Source organism: Dicentrarchus labrax, unplaced genomic scaffold, assembly GCF_905237075.1.
Source record: "Dicentrarchus labrax unplaced genomic scaffold, dlabrax2021, whole genome shotgun sequence".
Taxonomy (NCBI): Eukaryota; Metazoa; Chordata; class Actinopteri; family Moronidae; genus Dicentrarchus; species Dicentrarchus labrax.
Genome location: NW_026136721.1, coordinates 22,415,854 through 22,442,445, shown reverse-complemented (window position 1 = coordinate 22,442,445; position 26,592 = coordinate 22,415,854). Strand labels below are relative to the sequence as shown.

Genomic DNA, 26,592 nt, shown 5'->3' with positions numbered 1-26,592 from the left:
ATTCCTCATTGTCTGGATCAGATTCCTCTCTGTGAGTTGCAGTTAAACACAAAGAACCGTCAACTGATTCAGTAGTTTTTATTTGTGACTGAATTTCTACATTCTCATCGTTTGTTCCTTCACTAAGTGTGTAAGTGCTTTCTGTCACACATTTTTCTGATTTTTTCTGTATTGTATCATGTGAAGAAGACTGTATATCCGGGCCAAGTTTTAGATCTAGCTCATCATCTTCATGATCAGCTGTCTCTGACAGTGCAGTGACATCTAAAGATTTGTCTCTCTTAATTTTTGCTTCCTGTTCCATCTCTTCAAATGTTTTGATCCTTGCAGCCATTTTAAACATTTCCTCTTCTGGGGTGAATTGTTTATTGTTGGTATCATCCTCACTATCATCTGTGTTGAGAGAGTCTTGCCTTATGAGCATGTGAAGATTCTTACCATTGGTTACTTCCTTTGTGGAGTATTTGTCATCCTTAATTTCACCTTCCATTTGAGTGATCTCATAGTTGTTTTCTTGATCATTGTGATCACTTTCATCCCTGTAAATATTTTTGTCGTAAGCAAAGCATGCTTCTAGTTGGGAGGCATAATCCTCATACACAGCTGCCTTGGCTGGCATCTTCAGTTCTGTGTCCTTTGATTGAGTGGGACTTCCCTCAAGAGAGTCTGGACAAGGAGATTCTCTGGTAGGGCTTGGCTCAATTGAATCAGGAGATGTCTTTGAAGATCTATCCTCCATGAGAGGACTTGCCTCTAGTGAGTCTCGATGGCATGGTTCTTTAGCAGAGTCATCAAATACCACAATGTTTAGGTTCTCCCAATCGGCTGGTCGTTGTGGTATGTTAGAACCACTTGGTAGTTGCAAAAATGTGTGTTTTTTGAGAATTTCATGAGCAGCAACTCCAGTGACATCCCGATCATCATTCTTACAGTCATCCATTGTCATATATGACTTTGTACTGTCCTCCATCTCTTTAGCACAGTCATTGAAATGTGATGCTGCACTTGGTGAGGTCTTCGCCTCATCCTCAGATGAGAAACCCTTGGAATCCTCATCTTCATGGGAACATGTTTGCAATCCACTTTTCAAAGCTCTCTTTTTATTGATGTCCACAATGTCTAAATTGATGTCTTCTGGTGACTTCATCTTATGTTCAGGGGAGATTGTAAGACTTTCTCTTTTTGTGTCTTTTGTCAAAATAACTTCTTTGTAACTCTCATGGACTACCTCCTCTTCTTGGTGGCATTGTATAGCCACTGGCCTCTCCTTGAGATATTGATCTAAGTCACAGTTGAGCATTGACAACATGCCTGACATATCTCTTTCAGTTGTAGACTGTTGTTGCTGTGTCTTTCTCTCAATGCAGACTTCTTGGAATGGTGTTTCTAATACAGAGCTTTGTGGCAATTCTGTGACTCCAACTTCATCTGTCTGCATGTGTTCACTTTCCTCTACACCTATCTTGTCCTCCAAATTACTACTTGTCAGTATAACTTGTTCATAGCTCTCATTGTCTAGATGTTCTTCTGGGTGGCATTGTATTGTCACTGGCTTTTCCTTGAGATATTGATCTAGGTCACAACTGAGCAGTGACAACATGCCTGACATATCTTTCTCAGTTGTAGACCGTTGTTGCTGTGTCTTTCTCTTAATGCAGACTTCTTGGAATGGTGTTTCTAATACAGAGCTTTGTGACACTTCTGTGACTACAACTTCATCTGTCATCATGTGTTCACTTTCCTCTACATCTATCTTATCCTCCAAATTACTACTTGTAAGTATAACTTGTTTGTAGCTCTCATGGACTAGATGTTCTTCTGGGTGGCATTGTATTGCCACTGGTTTTTCCTTGAGATATTGATCTAAGTCACAACTGAGCAGTGACAACATGCCTGACATATCCTTCTCAGTTGTAGACTGTTGTTGCTGTGTCTTTCTCTTAATGCAGACTTCTTGGAATGGTGTTTCTAATACAGAGCTTTGTGACACTTCTGTGACTACACCTTCATCCGTCTGCATGTGTTCACTTTCCTCTACATCTATCTTATCCTCCAAATTACTACTTGTCAGTATAACTTGTGTGTAGCTCTCATGGACTAGATGTTCTTCTGGGTGGCATTGTATTGCCATTGGCTTTTCCTTGAGATATTGATCTAAGTCACAACTGAGCAGTGACAACATGCCTGACATATCCTTCTCAGTTGTAGACTGTTGTTGCTGTGTCTTTCTCTTAATGCAGACTTCTTGGAATGGTGTTTCTAATACAGAGCTTTGTGACACTTCTGTGACTACACCTTCATACGTCTGCATGTGTTCACTTTCCTCTACATCTATCTTATCCTCCAAATTACTACTTGTCAGTATAACTTGTGTGTAGCTCTCATGGACTAGATGTTCTTCTGGGTGGCATTGTATTGCCATTGGCTTTTCCTTGAGATATTGATCTAAGTCACAACTGAGCAGTGACAACATGCCTGACATATTCTTCTCAGTTGTAGATTGTTGGAGGTGTGTCCTTCTCTCAATGCAGACTTCTTGGAATGGTGTCTCCAATACAGAACTCGGTTCAAGTTCTTTGAGCTCAACCACATAATTCTGTTCATGTGTCTCTCCAATTATCTTATTCTCCTCATCTGTACCGGCAACATTTTTTTCACACATTGTAGGTGTTTGCTCCTCACTTGAAGATCTTTGGATTTTGGTGAGAGTAACTTGTTCAAATCTTTCCTGGACAATGTCCTCCTCTGGATGCCTACTTTTCATTGGCCTGTCCTTGAGGTACTTGTCCAAGTCACTGTTAAGCAGTGATAGCATACCTGACATCTCCTTTACTTTTGTAGATGTTGGATATGAAGTCTTTCTCTCTACCCACTCATCCTTTATTGGGAGTTCTTCAGTCACGGTTGCTTGGGTTTCCTTAAATTCAACTGCCATTTCTTCACCTCTGCCTGTGACCTTATGTTTCACTTTAGCACAGTCTATTTCTTGTGTTGTGCCATCCAATATCACTCCTTTATTTTCATCAGTGAAAGATGTGAAAATTTCTAATTTCTCCTGGACATTATCCTCTTCTATTGGTCGACTAGCCATAGGTATAGCTTCTACGCAATGATCCAAGTCATTGTTTGTGACTGAAAACACCTCTGACATATCTTTTAAATCTTCTTTGAGTTCACTCTCTGCCTCTTCACCTCCCCATGTACCTGAATGTTCTTCTGTTAGTGCATGATCTATTTCTTGTGTTGTGCCATATTCAGCCATACCTTCATGCTTGGGACTCTCAGGGCTTAGATCATCATCTTTCATTTGATTCTCAGTAAGAGAAACATCTTCCCCAATATAACCTTTCATACAGTGACTGGAGATGGATACAGGATTTGTAACAGAATCATCAGCCAAAGTCTTTTCCTCGGGTGCCTCCAGCTGATAGTTCACATCTTCAGCTGCTGATGTCTGCTTGAAAAGCTGGTACTCAGGACTTTCTTCCAGCTCAGCCTTTATATCAGCACTGAAGTCCTCAGAAGGTCTGCGGTCAGGGCTGATCTGTATGTCTTCAGATAAATTCCTACCAGTGCTTATGACAGGTTCTTCTAACTGCATCCTGACTAGGCTCTCCCCTGACAACTCTGGCTCCTTGCTCTGAGGGCTAACCCATCCATCTTCAAATTGAATTGTATCACCAATTTTTACTGTCTCTCCAAAAAAGGCAATGTCTGAAATGATATGTGATTCCTCAGAGAGCCCTCTCTTCAACCCTATAGTTTGAGCCTCTATATCCAATGTTTCATGCATGTTGACATCACTTTGTGGGTGAAAGATTGTGAGATCCTGTATTTGGGTTTGCAACTGTGGCACCTGCATGGCGCTGTGATCAGTCTTCTGTATCTCTACAAAATCCTCTGATTCAGGTATCAATGTTGAAACATAAGAAGCTGTGGCTTTGTGTTCAAAAAGCTCTGGTTTTGTTTTTGAGGGATCATGCCCAGGCTGGAATGATTTCATCTGCTCCTTCACAGACATAGTCTCCTTCTGTGACAACCCTGGTGCTTCTCCCTGTGGGCTTCTGTCACATTGAATTGTATCAGCAAAATGTACTGTCTTTTCAATGTACACACTACCTGAAGTCATCTGTGATTCCTCAGTGTTATCTTTAATTAAGCTTACAGATTGTTCAGCTAAGTCTGTTTCGTCACGTTTCTTGACATCACTCTGTTGATAAAAAATTGTGTGGTCCTGAGTTTGGGTTTGTGATTTTGGCTCCTGCGTAGGGCTCTGTTCAGTTTTCTGCATCTCTTCAGAATTTCCTGATTCAGATATCAATGTTGAAATACAAGAAGAAACCACTGATTTGTGTTCAAAAAGCCCAGCCTTATTTTGTGAAGGGTCCTGTCCAGTCTGGAATGCTTTCATCAGCTCCTTCACAGAGTAGTCTCTTTCTTTGACAACTCTGATCTCTCTGTTGGCTAATACTTCCATCGTCCATTGAATTGTATCAGCAAATTTGACTGTCTTTCCAACATAAGCAATATCTGAAATTAACAGTGATTCCTCTGAGCTATCTCTGATTAACCTTACTGAATGTTCTTCTAAGTCTGTTTTGTCACATTTCTTGACATCACTCTTTTGGTGGAAAATTGTGAGGTTCTGAGTTTGGATGAGTGATTTTGGCTCCTGTGTAGGACTTTGTTCGTCCATCTGTATCTCTTCGAATCTCCTGATTCAGATATCAATGTTGAAACACAGAAGCTCTGGCTTTGTGTTCAAAAGCTCTGGTTTTGTTTTTGAGGGATCATGCCGTCTGGAATGATTTCATCAGCTCCTTCACAGACATGGTCTCCTTCTGTGAAACCCTGGTGCTTCTCCTGTGGGCTAAGGCTTCCATTGTCACTGAATTGTATAGAAATGTACTGTCTTTTCAATGTTTGACTACCTGAAATTAACTGTGATTCCTCTTCGTTTTTTTAATTAAGGTTACGATTGTTTCTAAGTCTGTTTCGTCACGTTTCTTGCATCACTTGTTGATAAAAAATGTGTGGTCTGGTTTGGGTTGTGTTTTGGTCCTGCTTAGGGTCTGTTGTTTTTGTATCTCTTCATTTCTGATTCGATATCGTGTTGAAATACGAGAAGCCTCTGCTTTGTGTTCAAAAGCCCAGCTTCATTTTGTGAGGGTCCTGTCCAGTCTGGAATGCTTTCATCGCTCCTCGAAGTAGTCTCTTCTCTGACTCTGACAACTCTGACTCCTCTCTCTGTGGGCTAACACTTCCATGTCAGGTTGATTGTATCGCAAATTTGACTGTCTTCCCAACATAAGACTATCTGAAATTAACAGTGATTCCTCTGGCTATCTCTGATTAACCTTACTGTTGTTTTTCTAGTTGTTTTGTCCATTTTTGCATCCTCTGTTGGTGGAATTGTGGGTTCTGAGTTTGGTTGTGTTTTGGCTCTTGTGTCGATTTGTTGTCCTCTGTATCTCTCAGAATCTTCTGATTCAGATATCAATGTTGAAACATAGGAGCTCTGGCTCTGTGTTAAAGCTCTGGTTTTGTTTTTGAGGGATCATGCCCGGCTGGAATGATTTCATCGCTCCTTCCGACATAGTCTCCTTCTGTGACAACCCTGGTGCTCTCCCTGTGGGCTGCTTCCACTGTCCACTGAATTGTATCGAAATGTACTGTTTTTCATGTACACACTCCTGAAATTAACTGTGGTTCCTCTTTTTTTAATTAAGGTTACGATGTTATCTGTCTGTTTATCACGTTTCTTGACATCACTCTGTTGATAAAAAATTGTGTGGTCCTGAGTTTGGGTTTGTGATTTTGGTTCCTGCGTTGGGCTCTGTTCAGTTTTCTGCATCTCTTCAGAATTTCCTGATTCAGATATCAGTGTTGAAATACAAGAAGAAACCACTGATTTGTGTTCAAAAAGCCCAGCCTTATTTTGTGAAGGGTCCTGTCCAGTCTGGAATGCTTTCATCAGCTCCTTCACAGAAGTAGTCTCTTTCTTTGACAACTCTGACTCCTCTCTCTGTTGGCTAATACTTCCATCGTCACATTGAATTGTATCAGCAAATTTGACTGTCTTTCCAACATAAGCAATATCTGAAATTAACAGTGATTCCTCTGAGCTATCTCTGATTAACCTTACTGAATGTTCTTCTAAGTCTGTTTTGTCACATTTCTTGACATCACTCTTTTGGTGGAAAATTGTGAGGTTCTGAGTTTGGATGAGTGATTTTGGCTCCTGTGTAGGACTTTGTTCGTCCATCTGTATCTCTTCAGAATCTCCTGATTCAGATATCAATGTTGAAACACAAGAAGCTCTGGCTTTGTGTTCAAAAAGCTCTGGTTTTGTTTTTGAGGGATCATGCCCAGTCTGGAATGATTTCATCAGCTCCTTCACAGACATGGTCTCCTTCTGTGACAACCCTGGTGCTTCTTCCTGTGGGCTAAGGCTTCCATTGTCACACTGAATTGTATCAGCAAAATGTACTGTCTTTTCAATGTTTGCACTACCTGAAATTAACTGTGATTCCTCTTCGTTTTCTTTAATTAAGGTTACAGATTGTTCATCTAAGTCTGTTTCGTCACGTTTCTTGACATCACTCTGTTGATAAAAAAATGTGTGGTCCTGAGTTTGGGTATGTGATTTTGGCTCCTGCTTAGGGCTCTGTTCAGTTTTCTGTATCTCTTCAGAATTTCCTGATTCAGATATCAGTGTTGAAATACAAGAAGAAGCCTCTGCTTTGTGTTCAAAAAGCCCAGCTTCATTTTGTGAAGGGTCCTGTCCAGTCTGGAATGCTTTCATCAGCTCCTTCACAGAAGTAGTCTCTTTCTCTGACAACTCTGACAACTCTGACTCCTCTCTCTGTGGGCTAACACTTCCATCGTCAGGTTGAATTGTATCAGCAAATTTGACTGTCTTCCCAACATAAGAACTATCTGAAATTAACAGTGATTCCTCTGAGCTATCTCTGATTAACCTTACTGATTGTTTTTCTAAGTCTGTTTTGTCACATTTCTTGACATCACTCTGTTGGTGGAAAATTGTGAGGTTCTGAGTTTGGATGTGTGATTTTGGCTCTTGTGTCGGAATTTGTTCGTCCATCTGTATCTCTAGAGAATCTTCTGATTCAGATATCAATGTTGAAACATAAGGAGCTCTGGCTCTGTGTTCAAAAAGCTCTGGTTTTGTTTTTGAGGGATCATGCCCAGGCTGGAATGATTTCATCAGCTCCTTCACAGACATAGTCTCCTTCTGTGACAACCCTGGTGCTTCTCCCTGTGGGCTAAGGCTTCCACTGTCACATTGAATTGTATCAGCAAAATGTACTGTCTTTTCAATGTACACACTACCTGAAATTAACTGTGGTTCCTCTTCGTTATCTTTAATTAAGGTTACAGATAGTTCATCTAAGTCTGTTTCATCACGTTTCTTGACATCACTCTGTTGATAAAAAATTGTGTGGTCCTGAGTTTGGGTTTGTGATTTTGGTTCCTGCGTTGGGCTCTGTTCAGTTTTCTGTATCTCTTCAGAATTTCCTGATTCAGATATCAGTGTTGAAATACAAGAAGAAGCCTCTGCTTTGTGTTCAAAAAGCCCAGCTTCACTTTGTGAAGGGTCCTGTCCAGTCTGGAATGCTTTCATCAGCTCCTTCACAGAAGTAGTCTCTTTCTTTGACAACTCTGGCTCCTCTCTCTGTGGGCTAACACTTCTATCGTCAGGTTGAACTGTATCAGCAAATTTGACTGTCTTCCCAACATAAGAACTATCTGAAATTAACAGTGATTCCTCTGAGCTATCTCTGATTAACCTAACTGATTGTTTTTCTAAGTCTGTTTTGTCACATTTCTTGACATCACTCTGTTGGTGGAAAATCGTGAGGTTCTGAGTTTGGATGTGTGATTTTGGCTCTTGTGTCTGAATTTGTTCGTCCATCTGTATCTCTACAGAATCTTCTGATTCAGATATCAATGTTGAAACATAAGAAGCTCTGGCTCTATGTTCAAAAAGCTCTGGTTCTGTTTTTGAGGGATCATGCCCAGGCTGGAATGATTTCATCAGCTCCTTCACAGACATAGTCTCCTTCTGTGACAACCCTGGTGCTTCTTCCTGTGAGCTAAGGCTTCCATTGTCACACTGAATTGTATCAGCAAAATTTACTGTCTTTTCAATGTATGCACTATCTGAAATTAACTGAGGTTCCTCTTCGTTATCTTTAACTAAGGTTACAGACTGTTCATCTAAGTCTGTTTCGTCAAGTTTCTTGACATCACTCTGTTGATAAAAAATTGTGTGGTCCTGAGTTTGGGTTTGTGATTTTGGTTCCTGCGTAGGGCTCTGTTCAGTTTTCTGTATCTCTTCAGAATTTCCTGATTCAGATATCAATGTTGAAATACCAGAAGAAGCCTCTGCTTTGTGCTCAAAAAGCCCAGCTTCATTTTGTGAAAGGTCCTGGCCAGTCTGGAATGCTTTCATCAGCTCATTCACAGAAGTAGTCTCTTTATCTGACAACTCTGACTCCTCTCTCTGATGGCTAATACTTCCATTGTCAGGTTGAATTGTATCAGCAAATTTGACTGTCTTTCCAACATAAGCACTATCTGAAATGAACAATGATTCCTCTGAGCTATCTCTGATTAACCTAACTGATCGTTCTTCTAAGTCTGTTTTGTCACATTTCTTGACATCACTCTGTTGGTGGAAAATTGTAAGGTTCTGAGTCTGGATGAGTGATTTTGGCTCCTGTGTAGGACTTTGTTCGTCCTTCTGTATCTCTTCAGAATCTCCTGATTCAGATATCAATGTTGAAACACAAGAAGCTCTGGCTTTGTGTTCAAAAAGCTCTGGTTTTGTTTTTGAGGGATCATGCCCAGTCTGGAATGATTTCATCAGCTCCTTCACAGACATAGTCTCCTTCTGTGACAACCCTGGTGCTTCTCCCTGTGGGCTAAGGCTTCTAATGTCACACTGAATTGTATTAGCAAAATTTACTGTCTTTTCAATGTTCGCACTATCTGAAATTGACAGTGGTTCCTCTTCGTTTTCTTTAATTAAGGTTACAGATAGTTCATCTAAGTCTGTTTTGTCACGTTTCTTAACATCACTCTGTTGATAAAAAATTGTGTGGTCCTGGGTTTGGGTTTGGTATTTTGGCTCCTGCTTAGAGCTCTGTTTAGTTTTCTGTATCTCTTCAGAATTTCCTGATCCAGATATCAATGTTGCAATACAAGAAGAAGCCACTGCTTTGTGTTCAAAAAGTCCAGCTTTATTTTTTGAAGGGTCCTGTCCAGTCTGGAATGCTTTCAGCAGATCCTTAACAGACATAGTCTCCTCTAATCTTTCTGTCTGAGATCTGGGGGATTTAGGAGACTTGGGAACTCTGGGAAGTTCTGGCATGTCTGCCTCAGTCTTCTTTGTGGCGATAGAAGATTTTGCCTGAGGAATTAGTTCTTGTACCTCCTCCTCTTTGACTTTGGTCTGTAAAGCTTTAACTTTGTCCTTTATAGACCCAATAGGTTCTTCTACCACTAAGGGAGAAGCTGGAGGATCCATAACTGTGGTGCAGGGTACAAGGGCATTCTCCTTAAGAATAGCGTCACCATCTAAGGACTCCTCAGAGCTCATCCTCTCCAGCTCACCCTCAGAGCTGCTGCATCCAGAACGCTCTCTGTCTCTAAGTTTCTTCCTAATAGGTTTCTTGATATCTGGGGGACGCCGTTTGCCATCACGCTTTACAACAACCTGCTCAAATCTATCTTGAACAAGGTCTTCTTGAGAACCATATGTCACTACAGGTCTCTGTTCCAGGTACTGGTCCATGTCCATGCTGAGGTGTGAGACTATGCCTGTCATGTCTCTGACCTCAGTGGCAGATCTACTTGAAGTCTGCCTGTCAACGCAAATCTCCTTAAAGACTGGTTCTTCGACAGGGGAACACTTTATTTCAACAGTCTTTGTCCCATAGAGTGAATCCCATTTCTCTTTTTTAGCATCTAGCACTTTTTCCCCTAGCCCTCTAGCTCCAGCTCTCTCTTCATATTGCTCTGCAAGCAAAAAAGCAGATATTTTGATGTCTGACATGTCTGAAAGCAGGTCCGGGCTTGCGAGGGTTGCAGGGTCAAGAGGTTGGTTAGTTCTCAGGGAGAATGTCTCAGTTGATTCAGATTCATCGTCTTCAATTTAAAAAAGTTTCATTTAAACCAAAAAGGGGGTAAAGAACATAAGGGACAAATAAAGTGGGGAAGAGAGACATCAGAAAACTGTGATCAAGACAATGCCATCAAAAATCCATCTTCAGTTCACAGAGCAAGGAGAAGAATGACAGGGCAGAAGATAAGGGAGTCTTGAAAAGAAGACCAAAAAGAAGATGACAAAGTGATCCAGAAGAGTTTGGAGGAGAGTAGAGCAGCAACAGCAAAAGCAAAGCCAGGAGGAGTAACAAAACAGGTAGAATATGGACAAGAATAATATTTATCTAATTTGTTTGATGACATATTCAAAAATTTAACACAAAATATATATAAAAAACAAGGGGAACAGAGGAACCTACATATGAAACAAAGGACAGAAAAGAAGTGAAACAGACAAACAAAACTTCTCAAGATTGTTGCTGACATGAAGAGTCATGTCTGCCTACAAATTAAAGTTTTAAAATATATAAAACATAAACTTTTAATAACAAAATTAATGGAGGGTTTTAAGTAAGAGGAGATGTGAGGTAAGTTATTAATGTAAGGTATCAGGTCATTGGTAATAGATTTTTTGAGTCTGTTTTAAATTTTGACAGTGCTTAGTATTTGTAAGCAATGTAAAATACTTACTCCCTTCACTTAACTTTGAGAAATTACATCATATATAAGTAAATTCTTCATTTTATTTTTTCATTATAATTAATGAAAAAGTAGCACTTTTTCTTTAGATATGTACATTTTCCATGGTATCAAATCCCTGCAGGTTAGATTTGTAAATGTTGTTATATAGTGATTCACTGTGTTTTGTGACCTTATAGCACTATTAGTTCACATACAGAAAAAAGTAGTGATGAAAAAAAAAAAAAAGATTTGTAGTGCAACCAAATGAATGAATGAAAGCAACTTAGGAAGTTGACTTTAAAAAGCAGTGGCCAAATTCATATAAATAAAGGATAATAATAAAAATAATATAAAAATAACTTTCAACAAAGAACAAACAACATGATGTTGTTCGTTCAGCATGCTACTATAATCTGTTACAGGAATGTCATCTAAGAAGATAATTGGTAAAAAATTATATATATATTATTTTTTTTTTTTTAAAAAATCAAAGCAATTTTGAGTTTACTTGAATGAAAAGTATTATTTTGACCTTCACTCATGATTCATTAAAAAACAAAACAAAGGGTCAATTACAGACAATTTAAATGATATGGGTGGGAGAAAGTCAGTGTGAAGTGAGGGGAATGCAGAGTACATCAGCCATAGCATAGCTGCCAGTAACAAACATGTGACTATACACAGTGTTAGTAGAGCAAAATAAAAGAGCAGGGTTAATCCAAATGGAAAGTAATAAATCAATCAGTGCATCTTATAGCACATACAGATCTAAACTAACTAATTTACTTTATAACATTAATGACCGTTACTCTTATGTTGAACTCAATATATAATTTTTAAAAAATTATACTCTGGTACCCTCAGTGCCAACACTGACCACTGAAAAATGGATTGTAACATTTCTCAAATGTATGAACATATTTCTAAAATTATTCTAAAAACTTTTAAAGGTTACACTCTAACATGAGACACAAATATTGCAAAACAACAGAGTTTGACTTACATTTCTTGTCACTCTTCTCACTCTGCAAAAAAGGCAAACAAGACAGCAGTTAGCTACAACCTGATTATATTATTCTTTCTTTGTTTTAGTACTGTATCAAGTAAACTTTATTTACCTCATCATCTGCATCTTGGTCTGAATCAGACTCCTAAAGAGAAGCATAAAAGAATGAAAGCAAATAATGCAGTTACTGCAGCTAAAATTAATTTACTATTATTATATTCAAACTAACCTTTGAGTATGTTGGGAGAGTGATGTTAAGGTTGCAGATAGCATTGTGGGTAAGACTACGGTACGTGCGTGGCTCCTTGGTGAAGGACAGGCGACCACATGGCTCCTGTGCTGTGTCTCTAATCTGTCCATTAATTAAACAACAATTCAGTCCATTAATTACACACATCTGAATTTCTGAATTAGAAATGTCAGACATTTTTATCCAATGTGTAGTCATACTTTGATGAAGAGAGCTAGTCGGTTTTCCTTGAAGGCAAAGAAGCTGAACACATGGTGCTGTCCACTCTTGGTGAGAGGCACCAGGTTTCCAAAGCAGTCAGCAAATATAGGTTTTCCCTCTAGCACCTGTGTATGGATATAAGAGCTGTTTTCATGATATAAACAAACTATAAAGGTCTATCTCAAATCTTGGAAAACAGTATTGTCAGATTTGTTAAGAACATGAATTGTATTAATAATAACCAGTTGGCAGGCTGTGTTAACCTCTTTCTAGAGTTGCGTAAGGTATCTGCTTCAACTACTTCACCAACTTCACTTTTAATTTCCATTCACTTCCCATTATACATTCTCCATAAGCTTCTATTTTATTCTAATCTTGTAATCTTATTTATTCCCCATGATCACACACCTCAACATCTCGACTACGGGCAACTTCAGTGAAGTTCTCTTGCTGCTCTAGGGTCTTGTCCATCTTGTCGTCTGTCATGCAGAAACAGCGTAGGCGGGCCTCAATGGGGTCCAGTGTTTTAGCAAAAATGACAAATTTGGCCATGTATGGAACACAGATGATCTCTCTGTACAGCTGAGAGGCAAAACTAACAGACTCCTGGATCTGTCTGCAGTCTATCAGCCAGAACCTAGGAATAAGAATAAGACTTTAAGTCAGTTACTGATATCACCTCGTAGTTACACAGTATGCAGTACTCATGGAACTCATGGTATAATGTACAATTACCTAAATAAAGCAAAGGAGTACATCAGAAAAAATATGTTTTTTGTGATGGACATATGATTTCAATGCTAATTTACCTCGCTGACACATTTGTAGTGAATGAAACACATTGGTTAACAAAGGTGAGAGGTGTAGAGCCAGTGATGTCCTCCCATTGGGCAGGAGTGGTTCCACCTGAAACACAGACCCATGATTTATTACGTAACCTGTCATGATTATTTTTTAAATTTAAAAGAAAATACAAATTATGACAGGATTTCTCTACAAAAAAGCTGCATTGGCTTCTCATAAGATGTAATATAACATGTTTCATTGAATAGATAACATTATGTTACAGAGGATTGTAAGTGTTAGTTTTGACTATCTTACATTACGACAAATATCTAATGGTAGCTGATAATGAGCTGTATTTTCATTGTTTGCTGATATTGATAATGATGATTATTCCCCAAACATACCTGTAATGCTGCAAAGCAAACGTAAGGTGGGGGTCTCCCCAATGAACTCTGTGCTTGGCCCATCACTGTTGGAGCTCTTGGGGATAGGGATTGTCATGGTGATCGGTTTGTGGAACTTCCTCCTTCTTGGCTCCAATGTGACAATTGAGCTGAATGTGGCTTTCATACCAAGAATCTTTCTCACCACCTCTACATCAATGGGCTGAGCCTAGAACAAGGTATAAAATGTATTAACATAACTTTATTGGTTGCCTTAGCTTTGAACAATTCATAGATTTGTGTCTGGCCAAAAAATGCACTGTATGTACCTGTAGCCCAACTCTGATCTTCTTGGTGAGGGCACCTTCAGGGAAGACAGCCTGGACCTGAGGCACAAGAGTACTACTGAGGACCCCGCCCTCTGGTCCAATCAAATGACTGTCCTGCTTTATCCGTGACACCACTGCAAAATACTGTGGGAAGTCTCGCGTGATGATGCGGCATATTCTTTTCTTCTCAAGCTCCTCAGGGGAATCAAGTTCTATGAAGATCAGAAACATTCAGTATAAATACCATAAGAGCAGTTAATTGTGTGAAGTCTGGAAAGTGGAGGTAGTGGTGTTCCTCCATCATTCATTACCCCTACTTTTTGCTTCCCATTATTATCTCAACAGTGTAATCTAAAAGGCAGCTTTGTTCTGTTTCACCAGTCTACAGTACTGTGGCCTGTTTGATGGCTTAATGTGATCATATTGTGGCTTAAAGTTTCTGTACCGTTATGTGTTTTTTGTATCAAAAACCCTTGTTTTGCATCAGTCTAGCTGCTTACTTTCATCCATTCCGTTAAGTATCTGGTTCAGTTCCTCTTCAGTGAAGTCACAGTGGTGTTCCCTCCAGCTCTCCCCTGTTTCACTCCTCAAGATCACTAACTCTCTCTCTGTGCCCCGCAGAGCTGCAAAATGGGGTATCTCCACAATCACAGGCCTAAAAGGAGTGATAAGGTAAAGTGAAACACAAATTGAACTTAAAAGTATGTGATGTTTGGTTGATTTATGTATGACTTTATATAAAAAAGAAACAAACAGAACAAAAGAACACAAGATTCAAATTTGAGTTTTTAAATATCTAATTTTCATGCCCAACAAAATATTCATGGAAAAGTCCTTTAAAAAATGTTTAAACATATAGAGAACATCCATTCCACATCAGGAGCAGAATTCAACTACAAACAAGTCTTGGGATTGGTACTATAAACTGAGGAAAGCAAGGGGATAACTCAATCACAAGGCAACAAGTCAGGTGGTTTCAGACTAAGGCTTGCACTTATATAGTACCAAGAAGCAAAGGAAGTAAAGTAAAAAAATAAAAATAAAAAGTCAGGTGGACAGGGTGAGAAAATATGGGTGATTATGTGACCACTTCCAGGATGGTAGGGTGTACCCCAACCAAGGTCCTACCCGAGGAACTTTGTTCCTGGAGGACCCAGCTGCAGGATGCGACTGACCAGGCTCTCACCCTCATTTAGAGGGGGCGGAGCTGTGGGAAGGTGGAGCTTACTGATCCATACGCAGCACAGAGGGGGAGTGAAGAAGAAAATATGAACACACCAGACAACAGTGTAAACACACTCCCACAAGCAAATACACACAAATTCAAACACACATATGGTACACACACACACACACACACACACACACACACACACACACACACACACACACACACACACACACACACTCAAACACACACTTACCCCAGGAACTGGGCTCCAGTGGGTCCCACTTCTATGATGCGACCAGCCAGCCCCTCGCCCTCCACCATAGGAGGCATAGAGGCCAGACGGTGTCTCTTCACCAGCCTGCATGTCACCCGTGTGGGTGCAGAACACTTTCGTGGTGGTACGATGATTCGCAGGCCATTGTGACGGCAACCGCGCATGGCCCCGCCCCTGGCATCTACCATGAAGCTGACCAGGAAGCTGAAGAAAAGGGTCAGGCAAGAAATCAAATTAATAGTTAATTAACTGGTTGTTATTAAATGCAATATTTCTGATGTTAGGTATGTTCACTGTGAGCATCCATGCAGACAAAGCAACTGGCATTACAGTTAGGAAGCATTTTTTTATGATACCATTCAGTACTGATATAGCAACAAGCACATCTCAGCAGATAATATTTTATTCGAGTCTGTTCTCTTTCAATCCTCTCCAGTTTCATTCCACTCTATCTTTAATTTGCAAGCCAGGCAAGCAAAGGGGAGGGCACTGAACAAGATTCTTTCTGGAGGGTTTCATGTGTCAAGGAGCAAATAGGTATCAGTGGTTTATTGGATCTATGTATCAGCAGATGTTTGATATTAAGGGGAGTCAAAATCTGCATCAAGGATGAAATAACTTGGTTGAAAAATCTGTAGTTAACAAAACCTGAACCCTGGAAATGTAAAATCATGCATTATGAAATCATGCAGACAAATAGGATGGGAATGAGAAGATCATTTAATAGTGAATGAGAAAAAACGCTAGGGCACAGAGGAGAGAAGAAAGGGTAAAAAAGAAAGCCAAAATAAAGAGTATCACCTGCTGTTGTCATGGTCTAGGCATGGAGAGGAACGGCTAGAAGCAGAATACAACGACACACATACACAAACAATCACAAACACAGCCAAGACAAGAGAGTGCACAAAGAAGCAACAAGAGCATACACAAATAGATAAAAAGAGAATAAAGAATAGGTAAATGTAAGAAAAACCTGTCCAGAGACAGAAAAAGACACAGAAGCAAAAGATAAAAGAATGACAGAGTAGAAAATACAGACGTGAAGGAGTGAAAAATTAAAACTGATCCAGATGTGACTCATACACACCTGATAGTGAATAAAAGCAAGTGAAAGACTCTTACACCAGGAAACAGTGAGAATGTGTGTGTGTGTGTGTGTGTGTGTGTGTGTGTGTGTGTGTTTGTGTGAGTGCGTGTTTGTGTGTGGGTGTGTGTGTGTGTGTGTGTGTACCCAGAGTGTAGCAGACTGGAGGACAGGACCACATTATCAAGGTGCTCAGCACCCCAGCTCAGACGGAATGAGTCCTTTTCATGCTCTCTAGACAGCGCTGATACCTACAGAGCAACAAACATCAGCAGGTCCCACAAGACATTCAACATTCTCAAATATTATAAACTAAAAATACCTTAGGTAAGGTTATCTTAGATAGCCAAACCAAATTAATAATAGTATTAATAATCTTTATTTATAGAGCACTTTTAATAAAACCAATGTTACAAAGGGCTTCACAAAAAATGAAAACACAAGTTATTATTATGAAATTATGAATTTAAAGAGAATTTTAACAACATTTTGGAAATACTAAAATTAAAATTCAAGTAAAATCAACAGTGACAACCATACACTTTTTGTCCACTTTGTTCTCACCTGGTGACTTGTAAGCACCTCTTCGATGAGAACTCCCTCTCTCTGATGGAAACTTTGGTGAATGGGAGTGTGCTGCGGCCTGTTAAAAAAACAAGTTGGATCGTCTTTTGTATGTATCCGTCTGTTTGTATGTTTGCATCAAGGCAGGTTGTTCAACAGTAGTGGGTGAAGGAATAAATACACATGTGCTGACCTGTCTAGGTTGTGGCTCATGTAGCTGAAGCCATCCAGGTAGTGTCCTGGCAGAGAGTCGTCTCCCAGTTCTCTTAGATCCTCTGCTCTCAGATACTCTCCTCCATCACCTGTCATAGTGTCCTCACCTGGAAAAACAAAATGTGCCATTTGAGAAATTGAATAAAAAAGGTAATTTTCTATGAGAAACTAAAACTGCTGTATGTCCACCTGGCCAGGAAGTGCTGGAACTTTTATGGCTGTATCTATTTAAACATGTGCACAATGCCACTGCTTGTCCTTTCTATCGCAGGTCATTGAACCACGTGAGAATTTCCAGTCTCTGTGCTGTTACACAAAATTTTCAACATACTAGTTGTGATTTGAAACATGAGATCATTTTCTTCTTGCTCATTTTGACATGGTTCATTTATGAGAACAAACACCAAACTTGGGGGCACATGCATGAGCATGTGAGAGCCTCACAAATGTATCTGCAATTTGTGAGCGATAATCATTTGTGAATGTGACATTGCATCTGAGCAGTGCTTGTAAATTGCTTTGGTTCTGTAGGCATTGCGGAAAATGCATTACTGTAACCAGCATTACTGAATCAGTGCATTCCTCACTCATCCATAATCACTGTAAGTGTCACGATCATAGCCATAGTCCCGCACACTTCATGCAGGAGTTTTCACCACTGCATGAACTCACAATCATCAAAGTTCTGATTACACCCTATAAACAACAAGCTGTTAGATTAAAGAAGGTCAGCTTATGCAAAATCAGGCATAGAAACAACAACTGTCAGTCATATTAACTGCATAGACTCTAGAGACAGAAGACTTGGGCATTACAAATTTGAGAGTAAAACATTCTCAAAATTCTTTGTTTTAGCAAAGGAAATGCATCATCACAACCAATATGATCACACTGATTAGTGACAGGAACACAAATATAGTCCAAGCTGGCAGAGCCGGCCAGACATTCTGCAGTACCTTCCAGCTCCACAGACATCTCAGACAATGGCTCGTCTTCCAGCCTCAAAGCTATGAAACATACAGGTTTAAGACCCTCAGCTACAACTACATCACCCACAATACACAGCTCTTCATGGGTACTGAACAAGGTGAAACTGAGCTAACAGTTTTTATTTAAAGGTCAATTAATCTTTTTTTTTGCTTTGTCTGTTTGAGTGAACTCACCTTCTTCATCAGACACATCGAGGATCTCAGTCATGGTCTCAGGCACATTGAGCTTGTGTTTCTCTGTGACCGTCTGATGTGACCCCCCCATTCCCAGTCATGGAAAAAGACAACCAAAATATAGAACGGTTAATTGGGTATTCTGGGAAAATTACGGACAAAACCTACTGTTATCACAAGCTTACCGTTGTGGTAGTGATGACCTCCTCTGTGACAACTTTCAGTGTGTCCACTACAGAGATGTAACCCAGACGTCTGGCAATAGACAGAGCCGTGTTTCCATTCTAAGAGAAAGACAGATATTCAGTTCTCATGAGACATAAAAGTGACAATACTCTTTCCTTACTTTTTTTTTGCTTATTAATAAAAGTAGAGTAAATCAATGTTTTTTTTCTTACCACTGTGGTAGCATTGGGCTTGGCGCCATGCTGTAGCAACACATTGATGATGTGTGTGTTCCCTTGTTGTGCTGCCTGGTGAAGAGGTGTGTATCCATTCTGTAGAATGAAAGAAAGGAAATTAAATTTAAAACTAAAATAACATTAACTGTATTTTGTCTTGTGCTTATTCTTGGAGTTTAAAGTGATCAGAGTTTCTACACTTGAAGATTGACATTTGAATTTTACCTTGGTTTTGGCATTGACGCTGGCACCTTGTTGTAACAGGAAGTTGACAATCTTTGCATTTCCATAGTGACAGGCCACTATTAGAGGAGTGTATCCAAGCTGAGGTATAGAGAGGATGAAGAGGTGATAGAGATTAAAAAACAGTTTGTGAAGAAGCTTTGCCATGCTCCCCTAAAGCCAGTAGGTGGCAGATATGCTGTATTTATATGTAATGTATCTTTATGTGATTTACTGGTTGGGACATTCTTTACTGGTAAAGGACACCGCCTGCAGTGAATGTAAGTTATATAATTCACCCAGGGAACCCCTATGAATTAATCCGTGTGTATAATTCCATGACTTCTCCACAGAATTAAAAACAATCCTTGTCTCTACATTTACATAATTAGTGGTTCATTTCTGTCTGTATGTGCCTTTTACTGTGTTTGGGTGTACATTCATGTGTGTGTATGTGTGCGTTTGTACCTTAGTTTGCTGATCCAAGTTGGCATCATGTTTGGCCAGTACTTCTGCTGCATTCACCCTGTCTTCTTGGGCTGCAAGATGCAGAGGGGTCAGTCCGCTCTGTAACATACAAAGCACAGAGTTAAACACTTGATTTGTAAATTATACACAGTGTTATGTGAGGCACGACAGAAAAACATGGACCGATAACTCAATCCCTGTTGCATATCTGAATCATCTGGATGGTTGCAGGATTAAAAACAAAAGATTGTCCCTAATCTTGCAGAAAATGTAAGAACTAATTGTTCTACCTGCACCCTTAGGAATAGATGTTGTGTCTAATTGGTATCAACACAGTGTGTCTGTAAGTATTAGGTAGTATTAGGTATTTTAGGTATGTAAGTATTAGGACATGTCTGTGTTTTTGTGTGACCTTTGTGACTGCGTTGACGTGAGCTCCTTTGCCCAGGAGCAGGCTGGCCATCTCAGCGTGTCCTTCCTGGGCTGCCAGGTGTAGAGGGCTGACTCCCTGCTTGGTGAGAATGTTGGTCTCTGCTCCATACTGCAGCAGCGCTAATGCAATGTTTGTCTGGTTCTTTTTGGCTGCAATGTGAAGAGGAGTGTAGCCATTCTGGAAAGGGAGGAAGGTGAACAGTGGCATCCTATAAAAATATCACTTTACAGTATATGGGTAAGATTCACCTGATACATTTTGAACAGTGGCTGAAAAAAACAGACAGTTGGGTTTTTTCCCCAATTCAGCTAAAATCTAAAACATCAAGAATATCTCAGGTTTTGGTATCAGCTTCTTAGTGTCACTCTCTAGTATGCCATCACTATTATAATGTAAAATCCTCTTTTTGAAATAAGAAATAATCTTGCAGTAAGCTGAGGAAAAGTGTTCATCCAAAAAGTAAACTGCAGTGCTTGATCACAAAATAACTGCTACACCACAAAGCAGCACATACAAACTGTGACGTAATTTTTCTTCTTTAAAATCCTTTGTCCAACCTTTGCAGTAGCATGAGGCGAGGCCCCTTTATCCAGCAGCAGCAGAGCTACGTCTTGGTTGTCATAATGAGATGCCACATGTAGTGGAGTTAGGCCATTCTGTAAGAGGAAACATTTGATTGATATTTCTGTAATGGAACAGTGTACATTTGTGATTTTATTGTGTTTTGTCCTTCTGCTTACAACAGATCTATTCTATTCTATAATGAGTCTAATCTAGAGACACAAATTCATTCTCTTCAGGCCCTGAATGATACAGTTCACAGAATCTGACTATATTTCAGTATTCAAATGTGTAGAAATAATCCTGACTGTCAGTTCACCTTGCCAGCATCATCAGTGAGAGCTTTGCGTTGAAGGAGAAGTTGTGCTACATCGAGGCTTCCATATTTAGCTGCTACATGTAATGGAGTGAATCCTTTCTGTAGAGGGAAAAAGGGATGTCCAAACTCTTAATGCCTACTGAAGATTCTCGAATCTGTGTGTTTGATAAGGTTTTTGTCAGTCTCTGTCTGTTTGCATCATGTTCTATCTTCTGCTTACCTTTGTGGCCAGTGAATGTGAGGCTCCGGCTTCCAGCAGCACGGCAGCAGTCTCTACCTGGCCCTCCCTGGCTGAAATGTGGAGGGGAGTGTAGCCGTTGGTGGTGGCAGCATCTGGATGAGCCATGTGCTGCAGCAGCAACTGGACAATATCAGTTTTCCCCAAACGGGAAGCAATGTGGAGGGGAGTCTGGTCCTCCTGTGGTTGAGGGATGAACAGGTTGTACAAATATGAGAGTGAGTAATATGGGAGAGAAACAAAAGGACCAGAGAGACAGGCAATGGAATTATAAAAAATAGAGACACAGTAGCCAGAGCTAAGGCAGGCAAGACCCACGAGTATGTGTCTGCAAGCCAGTGGATGACATATGCCTATTTATGATAAACAGAAGGAAACCGTGATTAACTCTGATGAGGCCACAGCTGACTCACCCTGGCCATGGCATCCACCAACGCTCCGTTCCTCAGCAAACAGCGAACCACTTCCATCTGACCTGCTCGTGCTGCCATGTGGAGGGCTGTCTCACCACGCTGATATGCAAAGACAGAACGAAGAATACCTGCTCAGTAGTTCAAAAACTGATGGTTGAAAAATGCTGTTTACTTTCTGCCACATGTATTTCTGTGAGATATAGATGAACTGATTATTTGTGAAAACTCACAATGTTACGGACGTCAGGAGATGCTCCATTCTGTAGCAGAAGTAAAACAATGTTGAGGTGGCCCATGAAGGCAGATACATGGATGGGCGTCAGACCAGACTAGAAAAAGAAGGAGACAGCGACAGAGTCAGTAAGATGAGCATAAAATGCAAAAATCTATTCAATAAAGGTTATTGTGTTCATACTGACACATTCCCACAAAGTGTCTCACCTCAGTAATGGCCTGAATGGAGGCTCCATATTTGACCAACAGTTCCATCACCTTCACTCTGTTCTTCTTACAAGCAATATGGAGAGGAGTAAAACCGTTCTGGTAGAGAGAGCGACAGAGAAATAAACAGATAATGACTATATCTACATACATCTGGAGGAGGAAATGTAGTTGTGATCTATATTGTACAATCTAAATTATATTGGTGAATAAATTCTAAAAATTAATGTCTTATTAAAGAAAATTGTGCTGTTTTGCTATATTTAATTTGTTTTAACAGGTTTTATAGGAATAAAAAGCACTCACTCCACACACTATATTATCTTCTGCTAACTCTTCCTGTCTGAACATGGTTATGTTCTTGTGTATATCTGCATGGGCTTATATTTGTATGTGTCTGTGTAGTTGTTTGTTCTGTGAATCCATACCAGTGCTCTGACATTGGGATTGGCCTTCTTGTCCAGCAGAAGCTTGGTGACTCTGTAGTGGCCACAGTGAGCGGCGACGTGCAGCGCTGTGAGGTAGTCCAATGTGACATCATCAACAGGCGCCTTGTGCTGCAGCAGGAGTTTAACACACTCTACGTGGTCTCCTTGGGCCGACATATGCAGTGGGGACAGTCCGTTCTGTGTGAGGACAACAGCGATGACACATGGGGAGGGAGGTCAGAAAAAATTTGAAAAGTAAAATACTACTGAAAGCCTGAAGTTTTTGGATTAAATAACTGCATGCTTTAGCAAAATTCAAAACTCAAGACATTTAATTAGTGGTAGAAAAGATTCTAGAGCATGCTGACTCAGCCATACACTACCTTGGTTCTGGCTAAGATGGGAGCTCCTCTCTCCAGCAGAATTTCCACTGCTGGGTCGTGTCCACTTCTGGCTGCACAGTGCAGGGGGGTCAGCCCATCCTGCAGGACAATGACACGTGCACAGGCGCAAACACGTAAATATATACAGTGTGTAGACATGAATCCAGTTTGTCTGTTTAGACAAAAAAGGTAATTGCCCAGTGGTTGGTATATTCTATTACAGTAAGCAGATACTAGGGGTAGCTGCAGAAATGGGACTATTTAGAGAATCTCACCCTGGTTTTAGCATCTATCTGACCCCCTCGGTCCAGCAGCAGGGCCACCATGTTGGTATTGCCTCTTTTGGAGGCCACATGGAGAGGCGTTATCCCATTCTGACAAGGAAGGCAAGAAAACAAAGTGAACTTTACCACAAACAACTAGTTTACATAATTTACATAGCAAAAATATAATTCATGGTTGTGATTGGGAGCTGACATTACCACGCCAAGTACACATCACATGGAAATGTCCCAGAATCTGTTTTAATAATAGAGTTGAGGGCAATAATAGAAACTACCCAACTGTATTAAAGAAACTAAAACTAATTTCATGTACCAATCTCAAGGAATTAGCTGAAAACATGCAAGAACAAATGTAACCTTTGACAGGCTAAGGGAATATGCAGTTAATAAAGTCTATGATTAAAAGGGAAAGTTATTATGGTAAATAGTAAACACACTGCTCTGCAAGTCTCAATGTAAAAACACATGTCAAGTTTTATTAGACAGCAGTACAGAAAGCCAAGAAGGGGAAATGGGTCGCTACCCTGGCTGTGAAGTCCACAGCAGCTCCTCTGTTCAGCAACAGCGTGGAGACATTCACGTTACCATAATGAGCCGCGATGTGCAGAGGAGTGAACCCACTCTGTTTGAGAGAGATGAGGAGAAAGGAGGGGAGGAAAGAGAGAGAAGGAAAGGAAAAGAAGATGGAAAAAAGGTAGAAAGAGAAGATTGTTTGAAACAGCAAGTGAGGGAAAAGGAGAACAGTTGCAAAAGAAGAGCAAAGTTAGATGAAATGAGACAAAAAGAAAGAAAGAACGAGTACAAGAAAGAGAGGAAGAGAGGAAGAGAGAAAGGAAAGAAAGAAGGAAGGAAGGAATCACAGATTTTCTGTAGCAGATACAGAAAAGAAGCCTGATTCTACTGAAGCAGTATTACAATGAGGCAGCATGCTGAAAAAAGAAACCAGACACGTCAGTGTAAGAAGAAGCATAAAAAATGAGCATACCCTCAAAATAGCTCATGCAATACATAATGCATGCAATAAACCCTGTAATTCTGCCATGCTCACTGAAAAAAAAAACAACTGGTGAAAAAAATCAAAGCAGTTTGATTTCTGGACACTAAACGTTTAACACAATGGACATTAAAAACCAAAACTGAAACACACAAAGCAACTACGCACTATGTGTATCTACTTGGACAGACAAATTGACATTTATATATAAGCTATATATATATAAATATCTACAGTACACAGTTGTAGGTGGGTTTACTCCTTACCTTCCCATTCTGATAGACATGGTGCAATTTAATTAAGAAACAGAGTTAACTTAAAGATCAACAACGTGTTTTCAAAGAGGAAAAACAATGCTATCAATGTGCTTAAAAGTACACATGCTGTAGGTTATGCAGAGAAAAAGAGCAATAAACAAAGAAGTGAAATTTTATTGGAATGATGTCAGTGTTTCAGTTAAAAATCTGTAAAGAATTTGTTAAAATAATGACGTATACACAAAGAGATACAGAAATGTAAAACAAATAATCTATAATTGAAATGCAATAGAAGAAGATTCTCTGGGATCTGTTAATACAACAAAATGTCTATTACTGTCAGCCATGCAGGAGTGTGTAGTACAGCATAGTCAGCTGCATGCATTCATATTAATGGTTCATAATTCAGACATGCAGGACTTCACAAGTCCTTGTTAAATAAGGGACAGATCGGGACAAAAGAGCTGAAAGAGATGGTCAAAAATGACAAAAAGGAATTAAATGAAGAGGGGATGAGTCTGTATACCTCCGTAGTTCTATTGACCATCATCTGGTTAGGACGCATAAAGAGAGAAAGGGGGAATAGGGTATTGGTTTGTTAGGGAAAGGGTTTATCACAACAGCCACGTTAAACACAGGGTAAGTTTACAAGGTCACACAAATAGAGAACAAAAAAAAAGAACGCAAACAAGTACAACTCTGTACATTACTATTATTATATTTCTAAATGGACACAAAATAATCGATAAAATGAATAAAACTGTCAACATGAAAAATTATCCATTCAGTCAGATGCATTATCTCAGTCTTCCTGCCACCTCCCCTCAACTTCTCCTTGTCTCTCCCATTTTGTAATTACACCCTCCCCTCCTTTCCGTTCTTATTCTCCCTCTATCTCTCGCTCCACTCCCGTCTGGCACTCCAGATCCACCCTTCTACCCCCTCCATCAATTTCTTCCTGTTGCCCTCGCTCACCTTAGATTGGACGTCGGCATTGTGGTCGTTCTGGAGCAGCAGCGCGGCAGACTTTGTGTCATCTTTGCGGGCTGCGATGTGCAGGGCTGGGAGGCGGACCTTGCCCTTGGTGTCGTGCTCCAACAGCAGGGAGACCACTGGGTTGTGGCCCTGCTGGAGAGCGATGGCCAGTGGAGTGAAGCCATCCTGGAAGGAGCGGAGAAGAAACAAGAAAAAAGTGAAAGACTATATATTTAGTGAAAAGGTAAGAAAGACAGGGATATTAGTACATAAAGTATTTAGCTTCATAATGTGTTCAATTCAACACATGTACAGGTATTTTACACACAAACTTACCTCTGTTGCAATGCTTTGATTGCCTTCATTTTCCAACAGGTATCGCACCACCTCCAAGTGACTCTCCTGGGCTGCCATGTAGAGTGGAGTAAAGCCATTCTGTAGAGAAATATATGTAAATACACACAGTCCATACATGCACACACACACACACACACACACACGTAATGTAAGATCATATTCTTGGTGTTGGTGTTACAAACTTTTTGGGTGCATTAAGCTTCTTACCTGTGACTGAGAGTTGACATCTGCTCCTCTCTTCACCAGTAGTCTGACTACTTCTTTCTGACCGGCCAGTGAGGCAATGTGGAGAGCGGTGTTTCCTTTCTGTAGAGAAAAACAGGGTTAAGGCCACCAGCCAAGTGTGTATCCTGTATAAACACCTTAAAAATCAGAGCTGGTTGAAGTATTATCAGCAAAATTTACTTGATTTTTTAAAAGTAAAAGAAGCCATTTTGCAGAAAAATGGTTCCTGTAACTCTGATTTTAAATTCTTTATATACTGTTGGGTAGTTTAATCTACTGCAATGCATTATATTCTATATTCTATATTAGATTGCGTATTTGATAGACAAATGTTTTGATCTTGCATCGGTTTTTATTTTTAGGACATGAAGGATATTATTCGATTAATATCAAAGGCCATATTCATGTCAATCCAAGGACATGGGAAGCCGGGTGACAGATTCCTTGCCAGCTGTTTATTGTTGCTGGATGTTAAACCTGACACTTTAGGCATTCACAGTCACATAACGAACAGCTTGCCAAGTAGCTTAAACCCCCCCTCCCTTTTCCAGTAAAAGCAGAATATCTAATCATGATGCAATCATCTGCAACCTCTTTCAAAACTGAAGACTTGGAGAAGCTGATTCTAATTTTGTTTTACTGTCAATGTAAATTCAAAAAGACACCAAAAAAAGATCTAATAAAAAAATCTACAAACACACATAAGGTCTTATGTCTTGTTAATATATAAAGTTGAAAATATATAAAGTTGAAAATGTAACTCTTTTCATGTGACTTTCTCCCTAAATAACCACCATCCTTGTGAATCAAGTTTCATAGAGAGAAGCATTGATTTACATAGTACAACTGATACCACTATATACTTACATTCCTGTGCACTCATCTCCCTCTTTCTCTTTCTGTCACCCAGCTGTCACTGACTTCCCTCCCTCATTTCTTGTTTTTCCACATCTTCCC

The 26,592-nt window shown here is 39.9% G+C and overlaps 1 protein-coding gene across 1 annotated transcript in view; it reads right to left on the bottom strand.

Moving 5' to 3' along the window:
- LOC127354626 (ankyrin-2-like) overlaps window positions 1–26,592 on the bottom strand; it is a 44,279-nt gene that overhangs the window by 9,190 nt on the left and 8,497 nt on the right. Inside the window, exons 4-39 of the mRNA XM_051384643.1 lie at window positions 25,618–25,716; window positions 25,390–25,488; window positions 25,054–25,239; window positions 24,605–24,628; window positions 23,351–23,449; window positions 22,819–22,917; window positions 22,544–22,642; window positions 22,161–22,358; window positions 21,733–21,831; window positions 21,522–21,620; window positions 21,292–21,390; window positions 20,861–21,058; window positions 20,641–20,739; window positions 20,318–20,416; window positions 19,740–19,937; window positions 19,328–19,426; window positions 18,863–18,961; window positions 18,635–18,733; window positions 18,422–18,520; window positions 18,237–18,309; window positions 18,030–18,080; window positions 17,054–17,180; window positions 16,861–16,939; window positions 16,444–16,547; window positions 16,014–16,049; window positions 15,192–15,416; window positions 14,896–14,994; window positions 14,268–14,422; window positions 13,768–13,979; window positions 13,460–13,667; window positions 13,079–13,175; window positions 12,678–12,906; window positions 12,269–12,394; window positions 12,048–12,170; window positions 11,931–11,963; window positions 11,816–11,837 (exon numbers count right to left, since the gene is read on the bottom strand). Coding sequence (XP_051240603.1) covers window positions 11,816–11,837; window positions 11,931–11,963; window positions 12,048–12,170; window positions 12,269–12,394; window positions 12,678–12,906; window positions 13,079–13,175; window positions 13,460–13,667; window positions 13,768–13,979; window positions 14,268–14,422; window positions 14,896–14,994; window positions 15,192–15,416; window positions 16,014–16,049; window positions 16,444–16,547; window positions 16,861–16,939; window positions 17,054–17,180; window positions 18,030–18,080; window positions 18,237–18,309; window positions 18,422–18,520; window positions 18,635–18,733; window positions 18,863–18,961; window positions 19,328–19,426; window positions 19,740–19,937; window positions 20,318–20,416; window positions 20,641–20,739; window positions 20,861–21,058; window positions 21,292–21,390; window positions 21,522–21,620; window positions 21,733–21,831; window positions 22,161–22,358; window positions 22,544–22,642; window positions 22,819–22,917; window positions 23,351–23,449; window positions 24,605–24,628; window positions 25,054–25,239; window positions 25,390–25,488; window positions 25,618–25,716 — 4,189 coding nt within the window. The remainder of the gene's footprint in view (window positions 1–11,815; window positions 11,838–11,930; window positions 11,964–12,047; window positions 12,171–12,268; window positions 12,395–12,677; window positions 12,907–13,078; window positions 13,176–13,459; window positions 13,668–13,767; window positions 13,980–14,267; window positions 14,423–14,895; window positions 14,995–15,191; window positions 15,417–16,013; window positions 16,050–16,443; window positions 16,548–16,860; window positions 16,940–17,053; window positions 17,181–18,029; window positions 18,081–18,236; window positions 18,310–18,421; window positions 18,521–18,634; window positions 18,734–18,862; window positions 18,962–19,327; window positions 19,427–19,739; window positions 19,938–20,317; window positions 20,417–20,640; window positions 20,740–20,860; window positions 21,059–21,291; window positions 21,391–21,521; window positions 21,621–21,732; window positions 21,832–22,160; window positions 22,359–22,543; window positions 22,643–22,818; window positions 22,918–23,350; window positions 23,450–24,604; window positions 24,629–25,053; window positions 25,240–25,389; window positions 25,489–25,617; window positions 25,717–26,592) is intronic.